Here is a 23,558-nt window from a genome sequence, read left to right as displayed (position 1 = left end):
TGTGTGCATGGAGCCTAGGAATGAAGGGAGGAGGAATAGAACTTAGGAAGGGACACTGGGACAACAGTGGAGGGAAGTGGACACTGTTGGACGGTGTGTCTGTAATGTTTTATGCATGCAATCCTTCCATCAACAGGTTTATGAACATGTAACTAAAAATTTTCTTTTCAAAACTTAGTGACACTGAAAAGACACTTTTGATTCAGATAGACTACATGGAAACAATATACAATGAATGCCTTATTTTTTAATTTTATTTATTCATTTATTTGTTTGTTTTAATTGAATCACCATGAGATATAGTTACAAAGCTTTCCTGTTTGAGGTTCAGTCATACAATGATCAAACACCCAACCCTCCACCAGTGCACATTTTTCACCACCAATGTCCCCAGTGTCCGTCCCCATCCCACCCACTCCCCTGCCTCTATGGCAGACAATCTCCCTGTACTCTCCTTTGAATTGCTTGTTATGAACAGCATAAAAAGTTGCATGGCCACAAGAGCGGCTGCGTGCTCCTTGAATTCTAAAATTTTAGATAATTAGGGTCTGGAGAAATCTCTGCAGTGAGCTTCTCAGATTGGAGATTCTTTTGTGTGTCTCTGAATGACAACTGTTAACGAACTGAAGTAGCAGCCAGAAGCAGTTTGAGGGCACAACCTCCAGAGTCCCATGGGGATAGAGGATGAGAAGGACCAGCCCATCCCCCTACCCCCCTGGAGTTCTGGAGTCTGTCTTCACTGAACTCACATACCTGCACTTCTCATTGGGTTCTGGAAGTTGGCATATATAGGGGTGATGTCTGCCCCCATCTGAGGCACCTCAGTGAAGTTGGCTTGGTTTAAAATCTGGAGGAATCTCTGCAGGGAGCTGCTTGGTTTAGAGATTCTTTTGCATGTCTCTGGATCATAGCCCATGCTCCCATCTCTTCCAGAGAAATAAGCTAATGGCATATGCCCTACAGGTTGCGCCCACTCACCCATAGCGCACTGTGCCACTGGCCCTAATTTCAGCTTTTGATCTCTTTCAAGATTTATGGATCTCTGAAATAAGGTCAATAAATGAGATTGTATAGCTGAGCTGGAGATGGTTTGTGGTCATCTCTTCCACATACCTAACTTTTAGCTGTTTAATTTCTCGATAAATTTGGCCCCAAGTTGTTGGGGTCTGGCCAAAGGTACAGTGGCAATTTTGGGGTATCAGGAAGTCTAAGGCACCATCAGGCTGCTGATGCACTCACTCTGAAAATACAAGTTGACCTGCTGGCGACACTATACTCCCAGCAATGGATGCTCTAATATTGAACCAACCAGGCTGCATGGCCAACTCTCACTGAGATTGGCCCCCAAACCCTCAGGTGAGCCCTACTCTGCAGCTACTAGGGAAGTCACTAAACTGCTGCACCTCAATTTTCATTTTTGGAAAATAAGGAAAATAATATGGCAGTTGAAATAACATCTGAAATTAGCACTGTCGTAGCACTGCCATCCTGTTGTTCATTGACTTGCTCAAGCGGGCACCAGTAACGTCTCCATTGTGAGACTTGTTATTACTGTTTTTGGCATATTGAATACAACACAGGTAGCTTGCCAGCCTCTGCCATGCAGACGGGATACTCTCGGTAGCTTGCCGGGCTCTCTGAGAGGGGCGGGGAAATCGAACCCGGGTCGGCTGCATGCAAGGTCTTAACTGCTGTGCTATCTGCTGTGCTATCGCTCCAGCCCATATCTGAAATTATTGTTAAAAATTAAGTTACACATAGGGCTATTACTATTTACTATTACTAGGTAAATAGAATACATAAACTACATGAAATTCAGAATGTTAGATTATCCAGAGCTACTTATTTCCCATTTACTATCATCTCAGTTTGACTGAATATAGAGGCCACACATATTCATCACCCAGTCATCAAACTTCAACAGATTGAGTCTCCCAGACCCTCAATACTACCTTTGGTTAGTACTGTAGCACTGTCGTCCCGTTGTTCATCAATTTGCTCGAGTGGGCACCAGTAACATCTCCATTGTGAGACTGGTTGTTACTGTTTTTGGCATATAGAATACATCACGGGGAGCTTTCCGGGCTCTGCTGTATGGGCAGGATACTCTAGGTAGCTTGCCAGGCTCTCTGAGAGGGACGGAGGAATCAAACCCTGATCGGCCACGTTTAGTTATATGGAGAAATAATTGATTAAAAACATTGTATGTGTTTAAGGCATAGAAAGTTTATTTTATTTTATATGTTATAAAATGATTACCACAATATTAAATTCATCTACTGATAATCATACAGTAACAAAACAAAGAAAGGGAAAAGATCTTTTTGATAGAACCCCAAATTTATTCTTAGCTTTCCCAGGTATCATTCAGTAATGTTAGCTTTAGTGTTAGCTAGAGTGCTAGCTCTAGTCATCATGTTGTACATTATAGCCCTAGTACTTATTCATCATAGAAATGGAAGTTTATACCTTTTAATCACCTCTTCCAATTCCCCAATTCCACCTCTGGTAAACATAGTCTAAGCTATTTTTCTGTGTTTTTTTAATATTAAGTATGAGTATGCTTTATACGTATGTTTATGTTTTATTTCATAAATACTGCGTTTATGAAATGAGTATGCAGTATTTGCCTTTCTCTGCCTGACTTATTTCACATTATTATAATGTTTTCAAGATCTATTCATGTTCTAATATGAATAGATGCAACTTTATTACTTTAAGATTCCCTGAATATTAAAATTGCAAATGTATGTGCAATAACTACCAATTTATCCATCGATTGTTATTGGGTTATTTCCATGCCTTGGTTATAAGTAATGTAGTTATTAATATAAGGGTATCAATATATTTTCAATTTAATGTTTCTATCTTCTTTGGATTATTACCAGAAGTGACTTTACTAGATCATATGGTAGTTCAATTGTTAATTTTTTGTAGAGCCTACATATTGTTTTCCATAGCAGCTGTACTATTTTATAATCTCACCAATAAATACAGTGTTTTCTTCTCTCCACATCTATACTACATTTCTTGACTGTCTTTTTTAGGATGGCCATTGCAATAATTGCAAGACAATGTTCATCATGGTTTTAGTTTGCATTTCCTTAATGATTAGTGATGGGTGATGGTATTTTTTCATGTATCTTCAGGCCTTCTGTAATATTTTTAAAGTCTATTAAGTTTCTTTGCCCATTGGGCCTTTATTTTATATTTTGCTATTGAGTTGTCTGAGTTCTTTACATATGTAGAATATAAAATTTGAAAATTTTATTTGTTGCCTTTGCTCTTTTTTTTGATGCTTTCTTTGGGAGTGCAGAATTATTAGATTAAGGGTGATGCAGTCACATATTTAGTTTATTGAATATACCTTATATGTCAGGCCATAACCCATTATTAAAACTCATATAAAGGAACTTTATATCTGTGCTTTATTCCTAGAGGGTTTTATGGCTTTGGGCTTTGCATTAAAACTTTTTATTTATTTTTAGTTATTTTTTGAGTGACATTGGAAAGGGGTCTAGTTTCGTTCTCCCACATATGAAATCTGAATAAATATGAGTGCAATTTATTTAAGAGATATACCCATTGCTCATTATTGATTACGTTATCAAAATATTTATTGGTATTATGTTCTTTCTTTTCTTTCTGAACCTTTAATTAAAGTCTATTACAGACCCAGCTCCTGTAAAATAAAAGTAGTTACACAAAAATGCTGTAGAAAACTTCCAGCCATCTAGCACATACTTAATCTGATCTACCAAACTCACAGCACAGATTGAAGTGATAGATCGCCATAATCGATAATAAAAATAGTGTATATATATATACATACATATACACATGTATATATGTACGGAATAAAGGGCTTTATGTGCATTCATGTATGTGTTCTTTACAAACCAATAAAAGTTCCTCAATATCAGGATAAAATTATTCTTATTTCACTTATTATTTTAGTTTTGAGGTCCAAAGAGATTAAGTAAGTTTCCAAATTTAGAGACAACGAGAGGTAGTCAGGACTTGAAACATGACTTTCTGTTTCCAAACATAGTGCAACTTTTCCCCTTCAAAAGGGGTTAACTTTGGATATGATTATCAGTTTTAAATAATTTTATTATTGTAGTCTTCAACCACTGTTTTTATAAGTTACTTTATGTAATGACTGGCAGAGTCTGAACCACATGTTTATATATATAGTCAGAGGGAAAACAACTCCATCAAACCATAAAAACAAGATATATTCTAGGCCAAACCATGGCATCTGGATTCAGAGCCCCATAAGAATAAGAATAAGGTGAACTTTTTTTTTAATCTCCTACAATCACAGAGTTTGCATTTTAATTTGTATCATCTACACAGAAACCAACTTAAAATCTCAACGAGCAAACCTTTCACACTAAATGGCAAAAGGAGAGTACTCAACAGATTGGAGGCAGAGAGATGCCCTTGCTAAGAAATAAATTCTAAAAATAAAATCTAAAGTGTGCCATTTAACCTTGGCAGCAGGGTGGTAATTTGCCAAATATTTGCTACCCAATTCTCTGAACCTCTACTGAAAATGCAACATAATAAGAGTTAAGAAACTGGGATGAAAACATGGGTCAGAGACATCTTGATTACTCTCAACCTTGATGACAAAGTGTTGCAGGATGCCACACTGGATCTCATTCTCCAGGTAACAGATCCTGCAGGGGAAATATCTGAAGAGAGTTCCACCTACTTCTAGCAAATAGCTGAGTTGAGTGGGGACCAAGAGATTATCATCATGTGTGGTTGTGAGCACTTTGGTAATGGTGGTGTGCAGTATCTTTGTATGTCAGTTATAAACAGTGTAACCATATTGCACATATGATAATAAAAATTTTGTTTTTAAAAAAAGAATGCTTACTTCTAGAAGACAAACAGATCAGTCTACCTCTGACTGCAAGCAAGCAAGCCACAGTCATATAGAAAGAAAACACTGTGTGGACCTCCCAAGGCATAACCAGTTTCCAAGAAGCTTTGCTATGCTCTTTTATTGGCACACAGCCAGATTGTGCTCCTGTCAACCCTTGAGTGTGTGCTTTGTCAACAGCCCCTTCTTAAACATACTCTTGCCACAAGTTCCCCAGCCACCATCCAAATCTGCTTGACTAAGGCATTCTAGTGCTTGTGAACACAGGCAAGCTTATGCAGCTGCTTTCTGCCCAGGTTCACTGAAACTTGACATGTAGATGCTTCTGGCATCATTTTCTCAACCCCCCTGGTCACTATCCAGACCCTCCAAAACATAATAGAGTCAAGGAACTCAATACTGAATCCACGTGCCTCCTCTAAGCATGATTAGTTTTGGTATTACAGCCATTGTCAGTCACTAACTTTGATGCAACAACCATGAAAGTCACCAATGATCACAAACAGGATCCTGTCCACTGCCCAGACCTACTCAAACTCAGATCAAACCCACATAAGCTGCATGCAAGACAAGAGCCCTGCCCATTGTACTATCTCTTGAGCCCCAATACTGGAAATCTTGAAATCCCATATCGAACAGATTTATTTCTAGCCAAAATACCATGAATTGTAAACAAAGTAGTCACTGTGTATCTAGTCTCATCAGCACACATAAACAATTTAAACTACTAAAAGTACAAAATGTTGCCATGTCATCAGTACTAATAGCCAGATTCTTGGTCTTGATAACTCTTTTTATACTACTGCTAGTCCATCTACCCTTTCCTCTATCTATGCTATAGGACCTGAAAGTTTTCCATTTTTATAAATTTCAGGAATTACTTTGGGAATCCTTGTCAACTACCATAAAGGTTGAAATATCCCGAGAAATAGGACAGTAATGCTAGAGAAAATAAATCAAGAGTAAGTTAGAGCATCAAAAGTACAGGTGAGTAAATATGATAGCAACAAGAAAATATACTATAAAGCTACCTATAAATATTGTTCACTTTGTACAACATGGCAAAGTCCAGGCAAAAACTTCTGGCTACTTACTGCTCCTGATTTTCCCCTGTACCTTTTCACTATACATTCCTTAATTTTTGCCTGGAAATGAGATTTTTCCAAGGACATGGAAATAATGAAGCAAAAACCAAAAAGTCTTGAACTAACCAGGATGCATTGATCAACTTACCATTAATTTCCATTTGTTACATCTTTACTACCTTTTTGCTGAATTTATTTACCATCCCTACCCCAGATATCACTTTTCCATTGCTCACACTCTAGTGAATATTCTTAATCAGGTTTTAGCCGTAGAATTTTTGGCTTGGGTCCAGGGTGTTAGTACATTGGGTAAGGCGTTTGTCTTGCATTCAGTCTACCTGGGTTTGATTCCCAACACCCCAAGCCTGCCAGAAATTATTTCTGGGCTCATAACCAGGAATAAGTCCTAAACACTGCCAAATGTGCATCCACCTACCCAACAAGAAAATTTTATTTCACAATAATTAGAGACCCTGTGGCCCTTAAGACTTCTAGTTATTTTCAAGGAATTTTTTAAAAGAAACATTTTTGGCTGAACACTCCAGGCTATCTCAGAGTGGTGGCAGGACAATGTCCCTACCTTCCATACCCCAGAAGCCACACTCACATTACACCACCATTGCTATATAAGCTAACTGCCCAGTATAATATTCTGGATTTTCTGGAGCAACATCTCCAAACTCTACAATATTAGCACCCCAGAAGGAGCATACCATATTGGATGGGAATTTAACATAGAAGCCAACTAAACTCAATTTACAAAAACATTAACATAGAAGGCTCAACTAGTAGCCATTATAGCAGCTTAGCAAATCCTCAGGCAAGGACCTATTGGTCCCATAGCGAGATATAACAATTCTCACAAATTTTATTTTACTGAAGTACTTTTGATAATTCCACTAGCCATTTACTGGTAACAAGAAATATAAAATAAATTATTTTGGGTCTGCTATGGGGGCAGTATTGAGGGGTGGTTAGGAAAATGGAGACAATAATGGAGGGAAGGTCACAGTGATGGTGGGATTAGAGTTGAAATATTGAATGCTTGTAACAAATACATCATGAACATCTTTGCAAACCACAGCATTCAAACCACAATGTTTAAACCACAGTAAAGAAATTAAAAGGTAAATATTAAATAAAATATTATGACATAAGTGATTCTTTGTGTTGTACATAATATCTTGTAAACTGAGAGGCAGAAAGTTCTTTTACAAAAGTCATCACTAGTTGCCTTTCAAATTATGTGAAGATATAGCAGATTTGATTTATTAAAGTATTAATGAAGAGAATTCAAGTCTTATATCAGAAAATCACACACAAACAGAGAGATGTAGATGAGGCTATAGGTATAGAGAAAATTCTGAAGTGTATCCAAACTGACTAGAATGCTTAACTCACCCAAGGACCTAAAGTCTGGGAATCTCTCCAAAGAGCCTCTTACAGAACCCATGAGCCACTCCGGAGTACAGGACACAGGCTCAACACATTGAGAGGACCATGAGTCTCAGGGTCGGCTACCTCATGTAATAATAAGCACATTTTCTGCTGTTAGTGACTAAATAACTAACTCAAACTGGTTTGAACCAGAAGGTAATACATTATCTCATGAAACTGGTATCTTGGAGCCCAGGAAATAATATGGGGGTAAGAAGCTTGTATACACATAACCCAGGATCATATCTGGCACTCCATATGTTCTACTGAGCCCACTAGGAGTAGTTCCTGAGGTCAGGGCCAGGAGTAAAGCCTGAACACAGCTGGGTGTGACCACACACACACACACACACACACACACACACACACACACACACACACAGTTAGACCCAAGGTTACATTTGATTGATTTTCAAGTTCAATAATCAGGTCATGATTATTGTGGTTTGTTGGCATTTTTCTGCCTTAATAAATTATATTTTACAACTATAATTGTATAAATATAAATATAATCCAGGTTAGACTTTTTTCTGCTTATTTTTCTGTCTTATAGTTTAAAAATTAAAACATGATGCTAGATCAGTGAAAACAAATTGAGTCCTAGGTCAGTACTTCCTGTGAACAATCCACCAAATATCCAGACTATTCCTATTTGTTGGCCCTGGGCAATGTTTATTACAACTGTTGCTCAAGCCTATTTACCTACCTGAGGACTGTAACATGACTGTCAGTGGCAAAAGAAGAAATGGGTTTCATTGTTCTCTTCTGGTGTTCTCTTCTGCTCTCAGAGAGTCTTTCATGTGATTTTGGAAAAGAAATGCATTCATGCAATTCTGATTGATCCAAAGTGAAAACAATGGCTTTGCCCTAAAGCAATTCCAGAGAATGTCATTACTGATTTCCTCATTTTAGACTAATTAGGATAAATAAACTTTATTGTTGGAAGTAGAAATGATAACTACAAGATATTGGATTCTCTTAAGATGGAAAAATGGTCTACAGATAATATACATCTAATATTTAAGAATAATTTTATGTATTGGATATTTGACACAAACTTCTTATCCAATTCTCATAACATCCTTAAGAAGCAGAGAGTGTCATCCTTTCCATTTTTCATAATCAGAAACTGAGGTTTAGGAGGCTTAAAATAGTCCAAGGTAATATTTTTAATAGGATAAAACATAAATGGAAAAACGATGAATAAATTAGTTCATCAAAATTAAAATATTTTCTCTCAAAAGACAACATTAAGATCATTTAAAAGTAAAGGCAATAACTGAGAGAACACATTTTTAAAAAGGACTTCTGAAAATTGCAGAGTAAATGCTAGTAAGCAAGGTTCCGATTAAAGAACAACCAAAAATCACCTTCATACCACAGAAAAAAGCCTAACAACCTGATTTTCATTAGAGACACATAATTTAATACATCTAAATATAGGTGACCATGGTACAGAGTAAAAATGTGAGCTCAGTTCGTGAAGATAACTGGATCATAGCATGGCAGTATCCATTGTTGTATTTTTTGACCAGAGAGGAAGATGGTCCACACCTGGCAGTTCTAAGGGCTTAGTCCTGCATCTATGTTCAGGAATTACTTTTGGTGGTGCTTGGAGATTAACAATTGTTGGCTGCATGTAGACAAATGCCTTTCCTTTGTGTCATATCTCCAACCCTATCCACTGTTTTTATTATTGGTTGACCTACCCTTGTTGGAATAGGAAAATAATACTCCATAATATCAGTTAACTGTTAGACTTGGGTGAAAAGCTGTACTGTTGGCAGAAATACAACTCTGAAGCCCAAAATAAATAAGGCCAAGTTCTGGTATTTTAGGCTAGTGGAAGCTAGACTGGATAAGTGTCCTTCCCTATCACTCTGTCTACCCTCTTTTCAGAAGTAGAGAATAATAGACAAGAATAAGATTCAGGGGTAGCCATGGAAGTGCAAGGTAACATGGAACTCTCTCTCCTGATGGTTCTTCTTATACTCCACTGACAACAGTGCTCATCAAAGTTGTCAACAACATCATCATCACCCCCACCCCATTCATGACCTCCATATAAAAGAGGTTTCCCTAAAATTGCAATATCATATGCAAGAAAACAAAATCAGCTAGCACAAAAGCATATGCAGAAAATTTTGTGGAGGCAACCAGTTATATAAGTAAGAATGAATAACTCAAGTAAAATGACAAGCTTGTTTGAAAAGTAAATTTGCCAGGAGGCAAATTTTGATTTAAGGGTGAGTTTTGTTGTTGTTTTAGGGTCACACTCGGCTGTGCTCAGAGCTTAATCCTAGCACTGCACTCAAGAATCACTCCTGGCAGGCTCAGGGGACCTGAGTGGCAGGAATTGAACATGCCAGTGATTGGATTCAGGTTACCATAAAGAGTGCTGGAGATTGAACCCAGGAAAGCCAGGTGAAAGGCAAGCACCCTACCCACAGTACTATCTCTCCACCCCCCAAAACAAATTTAAAGATAGATAATGAAAAAGAAAAAGCATCATTATGTAACTTAATAAATTTAGAAACGTTTAACTACAGAGAAGAAAGTTTGAGATATCATAAAAGAGTATAAAAGAATAAGAAATTATCTACCAGAGAGACCCTAAACTACATAGAAGAAAACATAAGTGATGTACTGTATGATATGAACTGAGTCTAACTGGAGATTCAACTTCATTGGCAAGGGAAATAAAAGCCAGAACTTTAAAAAAAATCAATATATCAAATTAAAAGACCATTACACAACAACAAAATTAACATAAAAATGAAAAGACAACCTAACTATTACAAGAGAATATTTGAATATCACATCTGACAAGGAGGGTGGTATCCAAAATATATAAAGAATAAGTGCAATTTAACAACAATAACAAAAAAGCAAGCAGCTGAATCAAAAGCTGACCAAATGACCTTACAGACATTTCTTCAAAGAACACAAACAGATGGCTCATAGGGACATGAAAACATGCTTTGCATCACTTATTAGGGAAATGTAAAACAAAACTATAATGAGTTATTACCTCACCACTGTGAGGATGGCCTGTATCAAAAAGATTGGAAACAACAAAAGTTGGAAACAGTATGAAGGAAAAAGGAACTATTGTACACTGTTGATGGGAATGTAAATTGGCAAAGCGTCTATGGAAAACACCATGGAGATTTCTTGAGACTAAAAATTATTTGATTTAGTCTGATGATCTGTTTTGGATATATTTTGAGCATGGAACCAAGAGGGATTTATCAAGAATTGAATAGAAGGTGTATAAGAAACAGAGAAATCAAGGATAATGCCATAATCTTAGATCTTAACAAAGACAAAAATGAAATTGCTATTAGTTGAGACAGGAAAGCTAGAAAGTATAGTAGGTTGGGAGACAAGATGAAAATCAGTGACATATTTATCTTAACAAATTTAGTCATAAGGTGTTCAAATAAATATAACAAATCAGCAGTTGAAAAGAGTTCACTAAGGAAAAAATGTCTGGACAGATCTTTTTATTATAGATTATATACAAGGACTGGAGAGATAGCACAGCAGGTAGGGCATTTGCCTTGCACGCAGCTGACCCAGGTTCAATTCCTCCATCCCTCTCAGAGAGAAGGCAAGCTATCGAATGTATTCAGCCCGCGCGGCAGAGCCTGACAAGCAGACCCATGGCATATTTGATATGCCAAAGACAGGAATAAGAAGTCTCACAATGGAGACATTACTGGTGCCTGCTCGAGCAAATCAATGAACAATGGGATGACAGTGCTACAGTGCTATTATATGCAAAATATAACATATGTATACATTATTTTTTATATTTTAGTATATATTATACATACAGATTCCTTTTTAGTTTTAAAGGTCATTAATAAATGAGAAAAGCAAATTAATTCAAACTTTGGAAGTAAAAAATTTAACAGTATTGGCAAAATCCCATATAGTCAAGCAAAAACTGGCCATGGATCGCTGATTTTGTTAATATTGTGTGGCTTGCTACCAAACTGTCTTGGTTTGGGTAACCCACTATGTATCCCAGAAATAAAGAGAGAGAGATTTTGATCTGACAGCTTCTCTTTCCTTCATGTGGGGAAGTGAAGGGAGCCTTTCTCCTGTTTTCCTCCTTGAGTCAAAGTTTTGATACAAACTGAATCTAACTGGAGATTTGAATATCTTCAGCTGGCACATTGTCTCAATCATGAAAATATATTTGGCATTTGCTTCTTAAAAGACATGACTGAGTTGGGAGCAAATTATTAATCTAACATTAAAGTTGCAGCCTTCAAAGATAACTGCCATCTGGGTGGTACGATTTGAAGAAAATTCCCTCTCTCCAAATTCTTGAAATTCCATCCTTATATAAAAGGTGAGAGTGAAATGCCAAGTTTAAATGACCAGTATCGGAACTCCAGCAAGTGGACCAGTGGAAAGTAAAATCAGAAGATGAGAAAAAGGGTCCTATAAAAAAGGAAAGGTTTGAGAGTCTGGAAACAAATAAGACCTCCCTATTTTAGTTAACGTGAGGTCTACTTAATTAACCTATTCCCAACACCAGGCACACAGTAGGTCATAATAAATCTTTGCTGCATGGATGCTCTTTGTACTACCTTTCCAGAAGCTGACCCCTCTCAGGCACTCCCCCCCTCAAAAATTAAGTTGTGTGTGGGGAGGGGCGGTGAAATCACCAGGTCTAAGTACGGATTTCATTTACTCTGCTAAAAACTTATGGGGGGGGGGGTTGTTTGTTTGTTTGTTTTAAATTTTAAAAGAGATTTTTCCAGGATCCTCAGAAGCTCTCCGGAAGAGATACTTCCTTCCCCGCAGACTAACGCAATCGCAAGTCAGAACAGACACAGGGGCATCATGCCCCAAGACTAGCCCAAGCCCGGACACAAGGAGTCGGATGTGCCGTCTTCACCTGGAATTCGGGCTGATCTGGAAACCTGGGGCTAGAGGCTGGCAAAGAGGACTGAGAGGAGGGGGCGCGGACCCAGCGGCCGGGCTTGTTCTCCCGCCAGCTTGCAGAACTGGGCTCTGTTTGCGCCTCCCTCAACTCGCTCTTCCGCCCCCCTTCGCCCTCCCTTTCCCTCCCTTCCTCCTCCTCCCTCAGCAGCCGCGAGTACTGCCAGACCTCGCCAGTTCAGACCCACCAGCCTGCCCTCCCCTGCGCTCTCCCCTAGCTGCCCCGGCCTGGAGTGCAGCGCAGCCGCGCAGGTAGGAGCCCCCCCCCCACCCCGCCCAGCCCCCCTGAGGCCAAGGCAGCACCCGCTTGCCCGGTGCCCACTGGGCCGCGCGCCGGGTAATAGGTGGGGTGACCTGAGCGGTGCTCTGCACTCAAGAACTGCGGGGACTGTGCAAGACCTCAGGCAGAAACGGAGGTGGAGGTGTGCGGTCTAGGAATGCGATCTGTCAGCATGTGCGAGTCCTGGAATGACATCTGTTGCGAGTGGCGTGTGTGTGCGCGCCAACAATCAGCCTAAAGGGCTTTGCCCCTGAAAGAGGCTTGATTGTTGCGGGGGGTCAGTGTGCAGGATTTAAGTCGCACCTGGATTCCAGGGCTGGTGAGAAACTGGAGCCTTTGAGCTGCTCCCAAGGACTTCTATTTGGGGTGGGGGCTGCAGGGGAGGGGGCTCTATTCCTTGGGGGACGGATGCCGGACTACCTCCTAAACTAGAATCCTGGGCTGCAGCACGATTCCCTGTTTCTGACCCTAAGAAGCCAGGATCCTGAAGGTCGGGGCTCTGGAGGCAGAGGGAAATGCACAGAGAAATGCTCCTTCGGGCAACCTAGAACTTGAAAACAAAGCTGCGCTCGTGAGCGACATGCAAATGCTGTTTTCAGACTTTTTAAACTGGGGATTAAATAAGAGGAAGGAGCTCTGAGGCGCAGGTATTCTGCTAGAAAGGGGAGGCGGTGGGGGGATTGCTCCCGGAGTTATGTTTTGGTGTTTTCATTTGTTTGAAGTTTGAGTCCAAGGTGATTCATGTTGATTCCCAGGCTCTCGCTGGTCTTGTCTGCTGAAGCTATACGAGGACCTTCACTAACTGGAGGTGAAATTTTAGGGAAAATCTTCATGTTCAAAGGAATGTGCCCCACCTCCGTCTCTACAAAAAGAAAACATGCACCATTTCCTTTCAAATGAACTATCCTGTTCTTTCCTTTCCATCCTTCTTGGAGCCTGTTGTGTAGGTACCCTGTAAAATGCAAGCTGCTGTATTCTTTGTATCTATTCGGTGCAGCCTGGTAGAGTAAAGGAAATGCAATTCTTCAGCCAGTTTTTGGCCAAAGGGAAAGATGAAGAAGAGAAGGGCAGAAGGGGGCTGGGACTGGGGCTAACAAGGTAGGTAGGAACCTGGGAAACCCCGGAGTCTCAGCCACCACTCCCTTCCCTTCTGTGCTGCTTACCTACTGATCAAGTTTTGTTACAGGGCCCACCACCACCACACCTCCTCAAATGCTAAAAAGGGCTGTCCTGTTTTTTCTCTTTGAGATTCACGATGTTGAAAACTCTTTTCTTAACAATGCTGACTCTGGCACTGGTCATGTCACAGGACACCGAAGAAACCATCACATATACGGTAAGGGGCGATGGAATTTGAGATAAGTGCGGTTCAGGGGATTCTGTGACACAAAGGAGACTTTGTCCAGCCCTGCCAATCTATGTGGGTTGTATTCTGTGGATGGTGAGACATTAAAAAAAAAAAAATACCACTAGTATGGTTCATGTTGAAGATCAGTTGTAAATTGCCTTTGGTTCTTCCAAAAGTTCACTTAGGTTTCTGGTCAAGATGGGAATCAACATGTGATTATTTCTGAAGGTTAAAATGGGGAACTCTTAAAGCAAAATCGGAAGTAAGCTACATGTTTTCAACACATTCATTAATTTAATGGCTGTAAAGAATTAAAAGGTCTAGATTACTAAGACACATGCAGATAAAAACCAAAAATACAGAGTGAGACCCAAGTCAAGGAAGGATGTAAAGCATCAGAAACACACATCTTATTTGTTCCTGGTACTTATATATTAGTGACCTTTATGGAATTTGTAAATACTATTTTCATTTCTAGAATAATTGATAACAGGATATGCTATTTACTAAAGTGGGCTTAAAAATGGTATCTAAAATTCCATTTTGTATTTTCTAATTAGTATATTTGATATTTCAAAGTAAATTCAATTAGTTAATTGTACAGCATAAACAGTATTTCATGAAATATTTAAAATATCGTCAGCACCCGTCACACAGATAGACACTGCCAGTAATGGACGTGGTTAAGAACGAAAAGCTGCACTTAACTCACTATTAGTGAGTTTGTACCTCTGTTTTTTGTTTTTAAGACTTTTATCCATTTGGCAGGCAAATGATATTTGTATGGGACTAGAATTTAAAAGATTTTTCTAGTTGCTTAAAATATAAAATTAAATAAACTCACTTGAAAGAATGTGAATATATTTTTAATAAGTTCCGGATATATGCTAATGTCAATTACTGGAAATAAACATCTCAATTTTGGAGGACCATATTATTCCTAAAATATTAATATATTTACCTGGAAAATATTCCTTTGTGCATGTTAAGTATAAATTAAATAGTGTTTAACATATATGCACTATAGCACTGTTGTCCCATTGTTCTCAAGCAGGCACCAGGAACATCTCCATTGTGAGACTTGTTGTTACTGTTTTGGGCGCATTGAATACTCCACGGGTAGTTTGCCAGACTCTGCAGTGTGGGCAGGATATTCTTGGTAGCTTGCCGGGCTCTCCGAGCGGGATGGAAGAATCGAACCCAGGTCAGCTGCATGGAAGGCAAATGCCCTATCCACTGTGCTATCACTCCAGTTCAAATTTAGTGATAAGTTTCTTCCTGGACTGGAGCAATAGCATAGGGAATAGGGTGTTTGCCTTGCATGCAGCAGACCCGGGTTTGATTCACAGCATTCCATATGGTCCCACAAGCACCACCAGGAGTAATTCCTGAGTGCATGAACCAGAAATAACCCCTGTGCATCACCGGGTGTGACCCAAAAAAGCAAAAAAAAAAAAAAAAGTTTCTTCCTCTGTTGAAGAGAAATATACAAGAAAAATTAAGAATACATTGTTTATCTCCGAATGAAAATGTTTTGTCATTAAGTTACACATATTGACAACTTTTTTGGGGGAAAGGGGTAGTTTGGGCCACGCCGTGGCTCTATATTCAGGAATTACTCCTGGAGGTACTCAGGGAACCCCTAAGGAATACCAGTGATCAAACCTGGATTGGCAGCATGCAGGACAAGTGCCCTGCCCCCTACTATTGCTCCAGCCCCACTAGCAATCTTTATAATGAATTAAAATTATATTAGCTTTCCCTGGCTATAGCATCTAATAGTTTTACAAATATTTATCTTATGGTCCTCTCCTATTACTAATCATCTACATCTTACATCTTAACAGAAAAGTTTCCCTGTGCATTAAACACTACAATATTAAGAACACTAACCCCGGGTTCACAAGTTTTATAACAGATTTCTCAGGAAAGACATCATTTCTGGACTAAGATTAAGTCTTTTTTAATTAATTGAGTATGCTTTATACATTGTGATTAAAGAACAATAAGTAACCCATTTTTTAAAGTATTCCACTGTGGAGATTCTATCTCTTTGTATCTTCACACCAAGGTATGAGGTAAGTGGCTCATCTTCAGCTGCTGGTAGAGTATCTAATTTATTTAAGGCTCCACAGCCAGCAGGTAGTAAAGTTAGGTTCAGTCTAGGCTTGCTTAATTGTAGAACTCTGTTAAATGTGCTGGAACAAAATTCCTACAACAAACTGCAAGTATTCTCTCTTTAGTAACCCACTGGATTACTCAAGTGAATGTTTATTTTGTCTAACCTAAAAGTTACTTTTATAGAAGAAGCTATGAATAGTAGGGATATTAGTACTTTGATATTGGTTGTGGTATGGTAACATATACCTCAAGGATATTTGAAATAGGACCCCTAAAACACCTGGAATCCTGTAAATAATCTTATCTCAATAAAACATAAAATAAAATCATTTGTTAGTTCTTTTTAGCTATTTTCTTGTCAAGTATTTGCTGTATGAATAAGCAATTCTAACTACTATTAAAATGATTTAAGATTATTTGTTTGCTGATAAAACTCAGATCTTAAATTTGGGTAATTTTCTCTGGAAAATACTTGAATATACTATTGAGAGACAAAGAGATTAATAATGTCAATACAGACTATTAAAGGAGATAGGTATATATTCTAGTTCTTAAAGGAAGAGATGACTTTGAACTAACCTATAAAGGCAGATCATGCTGCTGAGTCAGAAATACTGGCATAATCAAGAGCAAAAGAAGTGAAAATAAATAAATCAAGTCCACGCGGTAACAAGGTCAGATGGACTAGAACTGGAAAGTGGAAAGAATGTAGACATGTTAATAGGCAATGACAGGTGTTCAAGAGATCAGATGAAGAATATTAGATGTCCTTATGTTACCAAGAGAACAAGAAAATTTTCATGGTCTATGTACAATGGGAGAGTCTTGCAAGCTCCCCATGGCGTATTCCTATGCTAAAACCAGTAACAATGATGGATCTTATTCCCCTGACCCCGAAAGAGCCTCCAATGGGGCACCATTGGAAAGGACGAGTAAAGAGAGGCTTCTAAAATCTCAGGGCTAGGACTAATGGAGACGTTACTGAGACCACTCAAGAAATTCGACAATCAACGGTATGATGATGATGATGATGATGATGATGTGTACAAGGGTAAAGAAATGAATAGCTAAAGAGCCTTGCCTACTCAAAAGGCCAAATACTTTTTTATCACTGCAGCTAGATATAAAAATGACCATCAATCAGAAGTTGGAGGAAATTTTTTGAAAAAGTTGATAATAACATTGTAATCTTGATCCTGAGAAAGGTGTTGGTGCCTTGGGCAGTGGTAAGGAGAGTAGAATTAGTTTGGGAGATTAAAGTGAGTTTTGTTTGCACTTTATTAAGTTTGAGATATCAGTAATACCTAAACTGATCTCTTGGTCTTCATTCAGCTCTTTACTTGCCAAACATCTGCTGTGTGCTGAAGCAACTCTTAACTCTATTAAGAGGATTTAAGTTTATTTGTTGGTTTATTCTGTTTGTTCAACCCACCCTGAATCATCTTCCTCAAATCTGTGTCTGATCAAATATTTTCTTGAGCTTAAAAATTCTTCAGGGTTCACTTATCACTTTTAACAGCATTTCTCAAAAAAGAGCCCATAAGACCTGAATCAGAATCACTTAAGATACTCATTAGGAATTCTCATACCCTGTCCCCTGCCTCTACCCAGAACTCTGACCATATGCTCTGGGTGATCTCAGAAGTCCACATTATAATACTCATGCTGCTTGATTCTCAAACATAATAAAATTCGACGTTCATTGACCTGCAGGGCAAAATTCAGTTCCTACATGTCCGAAAAACAAGACTTCCGACCTTTGGTCCTGCTTATCTCTCAGATCTCAGTGTGACCCACTAAATCCACTCACAGCTCCTTCCCTCTTTAACAATTTTGCACCTTTATACATACGGTCCCCCTGCTAGAATTCCTGTCTCCGTAAAAGTCCCACTCAAATTAATTTGAGGCCTCCCCTATAAAAATCCTCTTTTCCAGCCTATGATATAACCTCACAGTCTATCATATAACCTCACGGTGTCAGGCAGAATTTGTCATTATTTTCGTTATGTTATGGCACCTAATATCTAGCTCCAACATGAAATCTTTCAGCCTTCTCTATGGACCTGTGAGTTACATGAGAACAGGAACAAGCAAGGGGGAGAAAAAAATACCTCAGTTGATTTTTTTTGTCATTATTACAATGGAAAAAGTGGACTGGAGTGATAGCACAGCAGGTAGGACATTTGCCTTGCACATGGCCGACCCAGGTTCAATTCCTCTGACCTTCTCAGAGAGCCCGGCAAGCTACCGAAAGTATCTCACCTGCACGGCAGAGCCTGACAAGCTCCACATGGTGTATTCAATATGTCAAAAACAGTAATACGAAGTCTCGCAATGGAGACGTTACTGGTGCCTGATCAAGCAAATCGATGAACAACGTTACAACAGTGCAACAGTGCTACAATGGAAAAGAATGAACAACAAAAGCAGGAGGAGGAAGAGGGTGAGACAAATCAGATTGAAGCAGGTTAATAACAAGACAGAAAATAATTTCAAGAAGTAGTGATTGGCAAGTATACTAAATACAATAGAGAAAATGAGGAAGCTGGTAAGTGGAAGAAGTTGAAAATACACCTCCTGCAAACACGAAAAATATTTAGTGTATAGATTTGTTTTTTAATACAGAGGAAAGTTAGAGGCTGTTCAACTATCTACCTCACTATCTACCTATGACTTGAGAGAAAAAATTTTGCCACAGAAACAAAACTGTTAGAGTCATTTCTTAGGGAATAGCATACTAATTAACATTTTTGACCACATGTTGTATGTTCTCTTCACAGCAATGCACAGATGGATACGAGTGGGATCCTGTAAGACAGCAGTGCAAAGGTAAGCCAATTGAGAGGAGCTTTCTGCCTCCACCTCCTGTGTCATTCTTCCTCTCCCACTCGAATTATACCAAAAAGACAACTCATATCTTTTGATATGGTAAGTTTCCCTTCTCAGAAAATTACTGACTTCTTTTATTACTGACCCTAGATATTGACGAATGTGACATTGTCCCAGATGCTTGCAAAGGTGGCATGAAATGTGTCAACCACTATGGAGGATACCTCTGCCTTCCTAAAACAGCCCAGATTATTGTCAATAATGAGCAACCTCAACAAGAAGTACCTGCAGCAGAAACCATGGCCGCAGCAGCAAATGCAGCTGCAACTTCAGGCACAGCCTCCGGAGGTGCCTCAGCCACTGGCATGGCAGCCAGTGGAGTGATGCCTGGGGGTGGTTTTGTTGCCAGTGCTGCTGCAGTTGCAGGCCCCGAAGTGCAAACTGGCCGAAATAATTTTGTCTTTCGGAGAAACCCTGCTGAATCTCAGCGCATTCCCTCCTCCAATCCTGATGGGATCCAGTGTGCCTCAGGCTTTGAGCAGAGTGAGCATAATGCGTGCCAAGGTAAGCATAACTTGTTATGTTAACGTTACCTAAGTGTACTTCATGGTGAGGATGAAAACAGTGCGCATTTTATTATTATTGCAAACCACTCCCATTAGCACTTGAGGGACAACTAGAAAACACCACGCATAAATCATTGCAATAATCCTAAAATTACTTTCAGTAAATTGCTGAAACATAATTATTATCATTATTTTACAGATGAGGAAACTAGCTCAAAGAGTTCATCAGAGTGGTTCTCATCCTTAGTTGCACATATTTAAAACCACTTGGGAGCTTTCTTAACTTTCTGATATCCCAACCACACCCAGCCCAACTAAATTGCAGCTGCTGGAGGTGAGTTCTAGGCATCAGGACTTTCCAGGGCTCCCCAAGTGGCTCCAATCAGCTGCCAAGTTTCAGAACCAAAATTCACATGGAGAAAAACAGCTTTTAAGCCTAGGCAGGCAGGACCAGAATGAGAGTGATCAGAAGTAGTAGTCAATTTATTCATTTGGAATTTGAGTTTGTGCTATCCAGCTACTCCATAAATGTCCCACTTGGTTTCTCAAGGTTTCTTTCACTGAAACTGGCACTAACATTTTTTCCTCTGAGGCATTGAGAAACCGTCTCTTATTATCTCTGAGGGGTTCTCTCCTGCTCACATATATCTCTGTTTTAAACCTTTCATTTGAGCACATATCACTTCTATCACTTACACCATGGCACAGTTTGCCTGTGCTTTTGTGTTTATTTTCACAAAAAGTACACATCACTGCGTATTCCAGAAACAGCTGTAAACTCATACTAGCAAAGTGATAAGAATCTTGGGCTTTGAAGACGTGCAATATTAGCAAAGTGCACTGTGCTAAGGGATTTTGTTGCCCTCTCTTCTACTTTGTAAACTCATTTTACAAGACCTGATTTAGAGATTGTAAAATTATAATGGGCCATAGGAGCTCCAGATGCCTTTTTCAGTGTCAGGGGCTAACAGAGAAGGCCCCAAACAATAGACAAGTGACTGTTACACAGTGAATGGTCTGTGGAAAGGACACAGGAATTCTTACCTTCTCCCTACATACGAGTGAGGAAAAGAGCGTCTCTTCCCTTGGTACTGAATGATTCAAACAGGACCACCTAAGCCGTGCACTAGGTAGAAGAAACACCTTCTGGCTCATTGGTATGCTGCTGTCCTTTATTCACCACTGTTCAATTCTATTTTTGCATAAATTCTAAGTGGCTTTTAAATGAAGTAAGGAAAACTATTGTGTTCTGACTTTCATTATTTTACACTTTGTGTTCAAATTTTAAGCACCCCACATCAAGAGCTAACTCATACTGTGATGGTGTCACTTTTCAGAGGGCGCATTGTATTAGCATCTGTTTTGTGTTACTGTCATGAGTCAGAATTCCAATATCAATGATGAATGCTTCAGCATCTGCTTGATATTCAGATATTTAAGATTATGTCAAGGATACAACCTCATGAGGTTTTTCATATATAGTATGTATCTGAGTCAACATTGATAAAAAAAAACACTCCTTGGATGTACTTAAGATAATAATTTTTAATTGTGCTATTTAAATATACAATTAAAAGGTTTGGTAGTAATTTTCTGAAACAAAAGTTTTGCTGAAATTTTTTAAGTACTAACTTTTATATAACGAATGTTTTCACATTTCAGATATAATACTTTGAAGTAATTAGGAAAAAACAGATAAATAAATGGGTCATTTTCCATAAGACAATGTGGTTAAATCTGAGAACTGTCTAGAACCATATGAAGTTTTTGAATAAGACTAAGTTCATATAATATGCACTGATTACAATAGAAACTATAAAATAAAATTTGAGTAATAAAAATTAAATCCTGGACCAAAGAAATAGTATAGCAGATAGGGTATTTGTCTTGTACACAGCCAACCAGGGCTTGATTTCTGGCACTTTATTAGGTCCCAAATCAGGAATGAACCCTGAGTCAGGAGTAAGCTCCAAACAGTGCTGAATATGGCCCCAAACTAAAATAATCACAATAATAAATCCTATTTAATTTTCTTCAAAATAGTCTCTCTTAAAATCATACTTTTCATGTATTAGAATGTTTATTATTCTTTGGGAATTTTTGTAGTTGTAAGCTAAAATTACTAACTGTCTCACTTATGATAGATGCTAAGTAAATATTTATTGACTATTGGTAAAAGAGTATTTCTATTCCAAACTGTTTTGCATAATTCATCCCATTTCTAAAACATGGGATTGGGGTCTACATCACTGAAAGCTGGATTAAAAGTTTTTTGGATGACTTAAGGCTTAAGTTGGATTTCTTCCAACCATACAATTTTGCAAAGTGCCTATAAATGTGGATTTACTTAATTGTTGATAAAAGGGAGTTATATCATATGATAACAACAGGATAATCTGTCTAGGGAATCTGACTAGCATAAGTCGAGTCACACTTGTGCCCGTTTATTATTGAGCTAATCAAACATGCAGTCCAGTTTCTTCTAATTGCCTGCAGATGTATGACTTTCTTATTCCAGGCCAGCAGCACAAAATAATGTTTTATAACCAATGTGAAAGTGTGGGGACTTCCACTTAAAACAATAATGTGCTCTAAGGACCTATATTACTGACATCATTGTAGTTTGAGGAGCCTTCTGTTTTAATAGGATCTCCACTCCCTTTTAAATATTTTATACTTAAATCCAGTAATCCAAACACATGTACCATGGTCTCTGGATTGGAATAAATGAATGCCTACAGATGAGTCATATTTGTGTTAAAATTATTTCTTTTTTCCACATTTATTTTTCAATAGGTATAGTTTATTATTACAGAACCTAAAGCTGGAGACATTTTTATGTAATGGCTGAAACCTGTACTATGTTTCAATGTTAAAGCTAGTTTTACCCTTTAATGCACTATTACCCATCACAGATGGCGCTGAATAATTTAAATATCATTAGGTATTTTAAGTATATTTTACTTTATAAATTTTTTAACTAGCTTTAATATTTAGTGGAAACAATCTATTGTTCCCTTCATCAATGTTGAGCAAAAACAAAGCATTTAAAACACAACATAATGTTCAAACACCAATTCAGTCTGTTTTTTTTTCAGGTAACTTTTTTCAACCAAAAATTATGCTGAGGGAGGAATTTGCACAAAAATTTCACTTGATAGTTGCCATCATTGGGAGATATGAATTTGTATGAAGATAATTTCAGTATTGTATAGTCATAATCATATATGAATGAAAAATCAGAATTTTCTTTCATGAGATATAACCTATCTCAAAGATATAAGCTCCAAAAAGAAGTTGAATGGGAAATTTATTATAAATTATTGATGACTTACTTTGTTTTCTCTATCTTTATTTTATAATCTCTCTACAATCCTCCTTTGACCCTGGGCAAGTATCATGGTTTGCCACTCTAGCACAATCCCAAAATTAACTCTCTTGCACTTCATAGTCAAAAGGGAAATAGTCCCAGAATTAGAAACATTCTTGAGATTAAGGCATTATTGTTTGTTCAGTGAAACCATATTTTTACAATTTTTTTGACATTTCAAAACTAAATTTCATTCATTTTTTTCAAGTACCTGGACAGAGCTGTTCTTTATCAGGATTCCCTTTGCTAGATTTTAGCAAACTATTTCCATGTTCTAGATTTGTGTGTATAGAATACATAAACATAAGCACCTACATACTTAGGTATATTAATAGCATAGTTCATCTCTCTATTTCTGTTAAGAAAAAAGTTACTAGCAGTAAAATTAATTTTCAGCTGAGTTTTTAGTGATTTTAGTTTATTAACATATTGCTTGTGACCCAGGAACAACTAAAAAGAAAGCATTATTTTTAGAAAACTTAAACAAAAGAAAAATTCTGTGTCAAGGATATAAAACTCTACCTCTGGTGACTACTATCATCTGTACATTTCTTTGAAGCATAAAGATAACTAAAACACTATTTTTAAAAGGAAAGGTGTTATTTATACACTACACTTTTTAAAATAAAGAGAAGCTTGAACTAACATGTACAGTTTCTTAGATGCTAG

The 23,558-nt window shown here is 38.1% G+C and overlaps 1 protein-coding gene across 5 annotated transcripts in view; it reads left to right on the top strand.

Annotated features, from left to right (window-relative positions):
• Positions 1-5,776: 5,776 nt before the first annotated feature.
• The window catches only part of EFEMP1 (EGF containing fibulin extracellular matrix protein 1), a 72,043-nt gene continuing 54,261 nt past the window's right edge, over positions 5,777-23,558 (top strand). Inside the window, exons 1-5 of one of the 5 annotated variants that reach the window (XM_055121738.1) lie at positions 5,867-5,881; positions 12,524-12,627; positions 13,904-13,991; positions 18,905-18,953; positions 19,104-19,517. In XM_055121738.1, the coding sequence (XP_054977713.1) occupies positions 13,911-13,991; positions 18,905-18,953; positions 19,104-19,517 (544 nt within the window). In that variant the 5' untranslated portion in view covers positions 5,867-5,881; positions 12,524-12,627; positions 13,904-13,910. Of the gene's footprint in view, positions 5,882-12,286; positions 12,628-12,775; positions 12,798-12,956; positions 12,975-13,903; positions 13,992-18,904; positions 18,954-19,103; positions 19,518-23,558 lie in introns of those variants that run through there. The other 4 variants (XM_004609204.2, XM_055121737.1, XM_055121740.1 and 1 more) reach the window with 4 other exon arrangements.

Source organism: Sorex araneus, chromosome X (assembly GCF_027595985.1).
Source record: "Sorex araneus isolate mSorAra2 chromosome X, mSorAra2.pri, whole genome shotgun sequence".
NCBI classification, from domain to species: domain Eukaryota; kingdom Metazoa; phylum Chordata; class Mammalia; order Eulipotyphla; family Soricidae; genus Sorex; species Sorex araneus.
Note: the sequence above shows the minus strand (reverse complement) of the source record. Positions and strands in the feature narration are given on the sequence as shown.